At 43.7% G+C, this 10,096-nt stretch overlaps 1 protein-coding gene across 1 annotated transcript; it reads left to right on the forward strand.

The window, feature by feature from the left end:
• Positions 1 to 216: 216 nt before the first annotated feature.
• LOC120793195 (troponin I, fast skeletal muscle-like) lies at positions 217 to 4,618 on the forward strand. Its single transcript, XM_040133020.1, has 6 exons — positions 217 to 434; positions 772 to 808; positions 1,209 to 1,337; positions 2,900 to 2,989; positions 3,072 to 3,245; positions 4,259 to 4,618. The coding sequence occupies exons 1-6, from the start codon at positions 427 to 429 to the stop codon at positions 4,334 to 4,336; spliced, it is 516 nt and encodes a 171-aa protein (XP_039988954.1). The 5' UTR covers positions 217 to 426; the 3' UTR covers positions 4,337 to 4,618.
• The last annotated feature ends 5,478 nt before the right edge of the window (positions 4,619 to 10,096 follow it).

Below are 10,096 nucleotides of genomic sequence, written 5' to 3' on the forward strand. Positions count from 1 at the left end.
TCATCATCTCACCTGACTTGGACCCAGTGTTTCACCATTCTAAGTAATTTAAAGATACCAATGATGAATTTTAGTTCATGATATGGAACTATTGATATATACACTGAGGAATTTTTCAAATTAACCCTTAACTCGATCCGGTCGTAAACTGACACTCGATCTCGAGCTTCCCAGTTTAGTTCAGTCGACGTCGCTGCTCCTCAGCTGTGGCCTCAGATCACGTTACGGCACAGATATGCTCGTCCATCCATCTCCATCAGAGCAGCGGAAACGTGCTGGTGTCGGAGAGCCTCGCACTGCCACCCCGATCTGAACCGCTACGGCGCTCAGCAGAGGCCAAAAAGACTCCACAGTGCTTCCTCCCCTCGGTGTGTTCTCACGGGTTTTTTCTCTTCACGCAGGTTGTGAACCGCAAAAACCGCCAAGATGTCCGAGTAAGTCCGAGCAACATCATCAGTGATTAGATCCATCAGGTTTCCTTTTCACCTGAATTATTTCAGTATAAAAATATCCTTGTGTACAAGCACATAATCTCATAATTGAAGAATCTAACATATTTTTCTGAAAATAGCAATATTACTGGCAACTTTGCAATTTTTTTCCCCCAATAATTAACAATATTATCCCAAAGTTAGGATCAGAAATCAACTCACAATTTATAATACTTCTTACACAAGCAGAAGTGCTTTGAAAAAATGTTAAATTTTCTTGTTCGAGATGGTTGCTGGATTTCACAGTGAATGATTTGTGAAACAACTTCCTCCCAAACAGGAAAAAGATGACTTCCAGCCGCAGGCATCACCTGAAGGTAAACCAGCCACTTAAAAAGACCTATTTCTGTTTAAATCGGTGCTGTTACAGGTGCGTTTCTTACAGCCCCGGATACAAATCAAGGCCTAATCTGAAAATATCAACCTTAAAAACGTTAGTGTTGAGCTTTAAGTCACTTCTCCAACCCAGTTTTACAGGATGAACCTGGTATTATTCATTTTTTTTTTAAAATTGTCACCAAATCCCATGAAAAGACCAAAACCAAAATGTGTTAGCCAGTCTCTCTCCATACTTCCTGACTCCCCTACTCTCCACCTCCCCAGAGTTATCCTTTAAACAGGGTTTTAGATTTTGCTTACGTGCATGTAAAAGGCTGCATCTCTCTAAACGACATCCCAGTGTTCTGAATGGACATTGGTCCTTTGTTTGTCCCGCAGAGCCTGATCCTCCAAATCGCCCTGAACTGGATCGAGCAGGGGAAGAAGGAAGTAGCAGAGGCGAAGGAGGCCTACATTTCCGAACACTGTCCCTCCCCGGACCTGAGCGGAGACCAGGCTGCCCTCATGGTGAGAGGAGCATCGGTGTCTCCCTGGGGAAAAAAAAAAAAAAAAAAGATCCAGATTATCGGCCCTGGATGACCATAAACACCGACAGAGTCGAAGAGCGGGGGCGTGTTTGTAGAACCGCCATTTTGGAAGAACATTCAGGGAGAAATCAATCGAAACAGAAAGTCAAGTTTTTGTGACACTTTGACGAGTTAGCTTTGGTTAATGTAACTACGCCTACTTATAACTGAAAGCCACAAGTTCAGGCCCCAAGGCATTCTGGAAAATGTAGGATGGCACCAGTTCAATAATAGCAAACTGTGTAGCCAGGTTGGATTAGTTTTTCTTTACCTGTTCATTAAATGGGCAGTAAAATGGACGGGTTGTTATAATTCGGGCGACTTTTTGTACCATCAGGGCGATTTCCGAGTTTGTTCAAGAGGTGTTTGTAAACTTTAAGGGAGGCGCAGACGGAGAGACGTGAGGCAAAAATACTGTGTGAGGTGAAGGGACGGGTGTATACAGGTTTTCTATTAAAAAAAAAAAAGTTAGTTATTGGAGTTTGGGCTACTTATCAACACGATCAGCAATTGCAAGGGCAGCAGTGGCGCAGCGATGGTAGGCTACTTCAAAACCCCTAGCACCAGAATGCCGCGATTTGGTGAGTCATAACTCAGTCAAATCTCAACACACGGACATGATACACACGTTTTTAGACCCAGTGCGACCCACACTTTCCGAAGATATCGTTACCTCTGATGTCCAATGCAAATTAAAAAACCTGCTCAGAAGTCACGGAAAAAAGACGCTCGTTGCGGCTCCAGACCTTGTTTGAGAATCATCCCATTTGTCTGTTACATAACACTGACCATATTTCGCAGAACGGGGTCTTTAGTTATAGGCGGTGTCATATTTACATCTGCCGCCCCACCAAAAGGTTGAGACACGTTTTTTCCCAGCTTGTGTTTCACTAGCTAGCTTCCATTCTGCGATGTACTTTCTCATTTTGTGTGGATAAAATTTTGCGCCGCATCATTTTAACAAAGATGATACAACCGTTTTTTTTTTTGTTAGCATTTAACTCCAACTCTATTAGAAACAAACATGCTAAAGCCTCATGGGAACTGTACAGATGCTGAATGCTAACGAAAGAAACCGTCTATGAAGTATTAACCTGTTGAACAAGGGAAGCTAAAACAAGCTAGCCTGAACGTGGGACTTTTGTATTTATCTTAAGCCTCCACAGACAATGGTTTTCTGGCAGTTTTAAGTGGAGCGCTAAAGTAGCATATAGCTGTCAAGATTAGCATTGTTAGCATTACTGTAGGTTGCACTGACCTGTCCGTTGATCACATTTTGGAGGCAAAAATGTGATTTACTCACATTTACTTACATCATCATGTTCATTATTTTGACATGATTACAGCCACGCAGGGTTGGTGATATGGGCAGAATTAATATTATAAACTTGATTCCCTGTTTTTCAATAGGAGGTTACTGTATTTCTTTTTGGCTGAAACATCAGAGCACCAACGTACTGTTTATGTAACATGCGAACTGTGTTTGTGTTTGTTTGTCGACAGGAAGTCTGCAAGAAGCTCCACGCCGCCATCGACAAGATCGACGATGACAGGTACGACGCCGAGGCCAAAGTGCGGAAGGCCGACAAAGAGGTAAATGTCCTCTGACAGCATCACAACCCCAACAGCCTTTTGAAGGACGGCAAGCTAAAACTAAAATCCTCTCCCTTTACAGATCGAAGACCTGAAGATCAAAGTGGTGGACCTGATAGGCGTGAAGAAACCTGCCCTGAAGAAGGTTCGCATGTCTGCTGACTCCATGCTTCAGGCTCTGCTGGGCTCCAAACACAAGGTGACCATGGACCTGAGGTCCAACCTGAAGCAGGTGAAGAAGGAGGTGAAAGAGGAGGTGGGTTCAATGATTTTTTTACTTTCATATTTTTGGCATGTAGCTGGTGGTTGTGTCCTCATAGGAAGTGAGATGTTTGGGTTGAATTCTGTCCTTGTCCTGTCCTTGATAAACACAAAGACAAGTAACGATTTCTAGTTTGTTACCAAGGGTAAGTGTTTTGACTCCGGGTTTATTTTTCAAAAATGCCGTTGATTTTGTTAGACGTCGTACAGCCCATCTGAGATAGAGTCTGAGGTCTTTCGACAGTAGACAGCAATATGTCCACGATCCGTAGAGCCTCCATCCATCCATTAGCTACACCGCTTGTCCTTCGAGGGTCGCCGGAGGGCTGGAGCCCATCCCAGCTGACATTGGGCGCGAGGCGGGGTAAACCCTGGACAGGTCGCCAATCTATCACAGGGCTTCTCTGTAGAACAATGAAATAATATAGATTTTGCAGATTACTAACGTTATAAGTAGCCACTTAGATAGTCAAGTGTCACAGTTAGAAAACTAAAACCTAAAGCCGGAACAGAGTTCTGACTTTCTGAAAGGCCAGTTCAGTATTAATATGAGAAGAGAGTAGGTAGTGAAAGAAACATTACTTTTTAATCACCTAGCTTTCAAGTGAGTCCCACGGTTTTCCTCAGCAGACGGAGTTTGCCCAGTTGTAAAGTCCCACCCTTGATTCAGATCAGAACCCCCCTCGTGTGCTGTCTCACAACCTTCTCTGCACTGCTAGGTGTAAGACTTTGGTGGAGAAATTGTGAACATTTTATCTGTTTATTTTGTCGGCTCAACACCAGTCAGTTTAACTCTATTGAATCCAAAACACTGGAATCAGCTAATTGAATACTCATCTATGTGTATTTTTTAACTGGCTACTAAAAACACGGCCTCCGTGTGGAATAAAAATGGTAGTTTAGCCTTCTGGTAAAACCTAATCCAAAGCTGTAACAACCCAGGCCGGGATGAGTCCTCTCGTATGGACGTCTGTTTTTAATTGGCTTTTGATTCCCTCTCCTCCGCAGCCGACGGAAGCAGTGGGCGACTGGCGGAAGAACATCGAGGACAAGGCCGACAGGAAGAAGATGTTCGAGACTTCCTAAACGTATCGCCGCCGTTGGTCTCTCTGTTCATATGAACTCCACGTGTCTCGTGTCTGTTGGTTGAATCGGGCGGTTGCTGTATGTTTCGGTCAAATCACACGGCAGGTTGAGCAGCAGGTTGGCATGTCTGAGAGGAGTCGCTCTGGAGGAGGTTTACGTTGTCTGAGGGTTTTCTTTTCGTTCTTTTTTTTCCTTTTCACTTTGTTTTGTCCGGAGGGAGGGGGAGGTGCTTTTGAGGGGTTTCTGCAGGTTCAAGCACCAACACACGGCGCCAAGTCTTAAACTCCACACATTCAGGGAAACATTCACACCAACTGAACCGTGTTGAATGAACACAATAAAGTCAAATGTGAAATAAAATAAGTGCGGACTTCTGTTCTGTTTTTTCCATCTCACCTCACTCAGACTTACAGATTCACAAATACTGAGATACTGAATCTAAGTGCGATGCTCCCTTCTTTTAACGTGAAGCCTTTTAAATTGTTAAAAATGTGAAATAATATTTTAATTACATCATTATTTAAAGCCATAATTACTTGGATTAAAATTCTGGTGGGGAAAATACTGAATCCTTTATTCATCAATTCATTTATTTTGTTTTAATTTAATTTAATATTTTAATGATATTAGATATATAATATTACGTGTCTATTTATAGTTGTAAGAAATGACGTAAGCTTAAATTTCTGTAATCAGTTACGAGTGGTTTTGCCTCTTGCTCTGCTTGAAAACTCACACTTTTTAGTAAATAGCTTCAACATTTTTATCATTCTATGTTTTATTATCATGGTTTTGTGTGTTATATTTGTTAAGAATTGTGTAGTAATCAGTGCTCCACACAAGAAATCATTGTTTTAAAACATTAAAAACTGCAGTATTCAACCTCCATATTGTTAGAAGTTGTCAAACTTGGATTCTTTTCCTATTAATATGAGCCTTTATATTCCTGATTAGCGACAATGAAATCGATGGTGATGAATGAATGGTGATGTCGCCATCCATTTCAAAAAATGTTTCATTAATATTTTGTATGTTTAATGGTAAAATTACATGAGGAAATGCCCCTAGCGTGGTATTTTATATGTGCTGGAGTCTGACCACGTCTGGTCACTGAGTGTATTTATCATCAGGTTTCATCAGGGCCTTCGGTAAAAACCTTGGACCCGCAGAAGGATTTGGATCATTGTCCCATTTTAAATACAGTGTGCGTCCCTACATCGACAGCAGCACCGTGAGGTCTGACGAATCCCGGTTCCAGCTCAGGGAGTGGTCTTGCTGACTCATCCGGCCCCAGTTTGTGGGTCTCCTGTATTAGCACTGCATTGGAGTCACGGTTGAAACACCTAGAGGGACATTTTACAAAACGTAACTCTGTTCTGAAGGAATTTCAGGAATCCTCAAAGACTCTTCTCACAGCCTGGACGGTTTTTTTCTCATCCAGGTCTGTAAACTGTGTTTATTTACAGCAGCAGCTTGATAGTTGAGTCAGAACAACGTTGACATTGCTGTAGCTCTAGCACAACAGGAGCTAACTGGCTAAATCTGGTAGCAGTTGTGGAGCCTTCTAGCTTAATAGGCAGGGGACATGTGATTGGCTGAAAGGTGAGAGGGCGGTGGCAACCCCGCTGTCGTGAAAAGAACCATCGTGAAATAAAAAGGTTTTCAATTAAACAAAAATCATATCGCTAAAACTGTTGCTATGGAAACAAATGGAGAAATAACCTTTCGCAGTAACGAGCTGATTTTTAATCATTTCTTCAGCCATTTCACAAGTAAATAAATCTTTTTTTCACATTAAAAATCAACAACTTCTGGGGGAGAAATCAAGCATAAAAACACACATAACACTCCTGAGTCCAGAAATAAAGCAGCTTCGCTTTCTATTTTTGATGTTATTCTTCATCAAATGTTGTGCAGTCCTCCTCACGTCTGTTTTGTTCCGCAGCTGTCAAATGATGTGCGTCATGTGACTCGCCAGACGGGTTTTTGACCTCAGATTTTTCTATTTCTTGCGTATAATTAGAAATTGTGTCCTGCTGGTGGTGCTAAAGCAAAGGTCAGGGGGTCGCCGCAGTCATTAGGACTCATCCTCCGGACTGGTCACAGTGTTTCGTTTAGCTAAATTAACAAGCTGTGTTCTGGAGGTCGTCCAGTCTCAAGACTGTCAAATAACGGGGAAAAAAAAAAAAGAAGGAAAAGAACTGGAAAACACAAGTATTTAGTGACGTCCCACGGTTGATCAATGATCCAAACTCCCATTAAGGTCCTGTTGTTCTTTAATGATTAAACTCAATGCTGGTTTCAAGTAAGCCCCAACCTCCACACACACACACGCACACACACAGATGCCCTCACACTCCTTGTATGGTGCTCGCAGCTCTGCCTCCGACCTGCCGGGGCCCCGAGGCTCCGGGGCCTCTAGAGTTTCCTCAGCAGCTAACTTTATCCTCTCAGCCTCCTGGGGAATGCGGGGAGACGCCTCTGACTTATATTTGGATCATGTGACTTCACCAAGACTCCCTTTAAAAAACGCTGCGTTTTCCCTCTGTCGCCGGTCTGCTGGGCCCAGTCGTGTACGAGCAGCCTGTAATTTAGCTGGATTTTTCATGGCATACTGTGGGGTTTTTTAAGCAGAGAAGCAGAGAAAGACACAATTTTGCCTCTAAATTAGACTGTAATATGAGAATCAAATCTGTATCGTACTTGATTGAGTATTTGTAAATCCAGTTTACCACTCAAGAAACGTGGCCACGGTAGCTATGGACCCCTGTCTCTTATCCCGGGGCCCTTGGATGCAGTGAACACAGCAGATCACACATGAGTTTACAGACAGTTATTAGATAGGAGTCAATGGTACAAATATACTCTGAATAAACGTCATTGGGTTTCGTGCTTCGTGCAGCGTGAGCTCCCCATTGCGGCCGATCAACTGACCCGTCCAGAGTGAGCAGAGAAGTCGCAGGAGCTGGCTGTGCAGAGAGGCCGGTTAAATAAACATTAAACATAAGGCGAACATCTCAGCACACAGCTGCATGTTTGCACATCCGAGCTACATGATTATCCACCCTGAGTCATGTTTATGTCCACCTGACGTATGTAAGTCCATTACTCCCACTTTTAGCTCCGTTTTTGGTCTCCACCAGCTCTTGAAAGAAATCTCGGGCTCTTCAGCTGCTAAATGCTTTAATATGTTCAGCAGCTGGTCTCTGATTGTGTCCGTCTGCTGCAGAGCAGGAAGTGGATGGTGGCTGTATTCAGCTTGTTCGATGAAAACATCTGCTGCTGCTGCTGCTGCTGGAAACACTGAGACTGAACCGGACGGTAAATGTGCCAGAGAACCAAAACAAGGAGCTGAAAGAGGCTAAAGAGCTGCATAATTGGTTCTGCATTACAACTGGGTGGTTTCGCATCACCCAGAGACGTCTGATTAATTGTTAACATGAAAAAAAAAAAAACACTGATTAGTGCAACAGCATGTGTGAGACAGTGCTCCCAGAGGAGCGTTTATTGACGTCAGCAACGGTCGTAAAAACAGGCCGGTAATATTTTGACAGGTACACGCGGATGTTTACAGGCAGGTCATCATCTGCACATGTCAAGAGTCCATTTTACTCTGCTGAAGAGTGGATTCATCACTTCACCTGGACTCCTAGGAGGTTTTCTCTTACTTTATTTTTAGTTTCATTCTCATTTTTAAACTCACAAGTAAAACTTTAACTACACTGAGGACTACTGTCTGAGGGTTTTCACTTTCAGTCCGGCTCCTCAGGGGTAAGAGACCTACTGGTTTTCATTCTTGCTGTTTAATTAGGTGCTAAAGTAGAGCTGGGAAGTCAGATGGAAGCAGTTAGCGGTCAGTTTTAATCGGCTACAAGAAACTCAGCAGCGCTGGGGAGCAGCACTATAAACCTCTGGATCATACGGTTAGTGTACGTCCACGGCACGGTCACGTTGTATTTCTGGTAAACAACTGTTCTCCCTGCGTCCCATTTTCCCCCCTCGTTGCTGTGATCTCCAGCCGCTCCGGCGGATTTGCATGTTGAATCGAGCTCACCTTTGCGACCAGGCGGATGTGCTCGGTCGGCCTATAGAAACACTGCAGCACTGATATTATCCTGGCACGTTTCTTCACCATTTTTAATACATCATCAGGCCACTGGTCTACAAACTAAATTCGCGAAGGGTTCTCCTCTTTCTGGTTCATCTCTCTGTCAGGACTAGAAAAGCGTCTTTATCCTCAGAAACAGAGCTTTTCCAAAAAGTCGTGTCAATTGTCCCGGTGTCTCAGTAGGGACGGAGAAAACAGAGCTCTCTTAAAATGCCGTTCTTTTGCACGTGGTGACGTCACCTCACTTGCTGGAGGAGGCGCAGTAGGAGGAGCTTTATCTGGCGGGCGGCCGTCCCTTCGGACCGCCTGGTGATGTTCGGTTGAGCGATCCTACCTGATAGACACTGCAGGTTGGTACGTACCGAATTTACCAATCAAAATCATCTGAATCTTTCATCACAAGGTTGAAAGATTGGAGGGTGGAGGATGGAGGATGTTTGGTGTCATTTTTAAAATTTACATAAAGAAAGAAACCTATCAGAATAAAAATAATCCTACTATTGTTATAATGAAACTGTGCTACGCTATTTATGTTGTAATTTCGTCTTTTTTTTTCTCTTTATTTAATTCTTTGGCTTTTTTGACTTTGATTAACTGCGTGTGCCTGGATTTGTTTTGTTCTGTTACCTCTTCTTCATTGATTTACCGTAATATGTTGAATGGTTCAGGTGTCTCCACAGAAATGAACTGACGTATGAAAACAGTGTTTTAATAATAATAATAGACTTGTTTTGTGCGGAGTGATTTACAACGAGCGGGGCGAGAGAACCACGCTGACGTTTCCACCAGCGTTGGGTCCTGGCGGTGCCAAAGGTCAGAGGGCAGGGAGGGGCCCTATCTGACCAATAGGCTCTCTGTAAGCTGCTGCTGATATTTTCGGACCGAAGCGGCGCAACACTGCCTAAAGGGAAGGGTTGGGCTCTGAATGTGATTGGATTCCTGTAACGCAAACCTCTGATGTCTGTGCCCTGTTAATCTGTCCAGTCACACCAGGTTGGCTGTGAAATCAGTCTTGTTCAGGTGGGATTTTGTGTCGTCAATGTAAATCGTGTAAAAAAACAAACAAAATCGGAATAATAAAGAACGGAGCTGAAAATTTCACACCACATTTTTGTGCTGTTCGGGGCTGAAAGTCTCTCTGACCCGGCAAATACACATCCAGCAGGTCGAAGGTCAGATGTCCAACAAATGGTGAATGCAGAGGACACCAAACCTGCAACTCACGAGAACACATACGACAGGACCAGAAGTCTGAAGCCTCGCTAGTTTCTCCTAGAGAAGGAGATACATGACTTTTGTGCCTGAGAGGTTCCTGCCCAGAGCTGAAACAGATCTGGGTTCAGAGCTGGTGGAGCCGTTAAGGGACGGCCGTGCTGATGTGGATAAAGGTTCACGGTCAGTAGGGGGCGTGTTTGTCCTGTGTTTCTGCTCTGAGCCGCAGCACGGAGACCCGAGGAACTCCACAGCAGTTTGGATGATAAACTGCCAACAGAATCCCTCAGTGAAAGAGATGATCTAACATAAATTATGGACCGGACGTGGATTTCCTTCATCTGTGTTACTGCTACTAGTTTTTTTTCCTCCTTTTTTTTTGAATGACCGTTGCGATGGGGGAGGATCTGAGTGTTGCTGGAACCAAATGTTGGCCAGAT

Source organism: Xiphias gladius, chromosome 8 (assembly GCF_016859285.1).
Source record: "Xiphias gladius isolate SHS-SW01 ecotype Sanya breed wild chromosome 8, ASM1685928v1, whole genome shotgun sequence".
NCBI lineage: Eukaryota > Metazoa > Chordata > Actinopteri > Istiophoriformes > Xiphiidae > Xiphias > Xiphias gladius.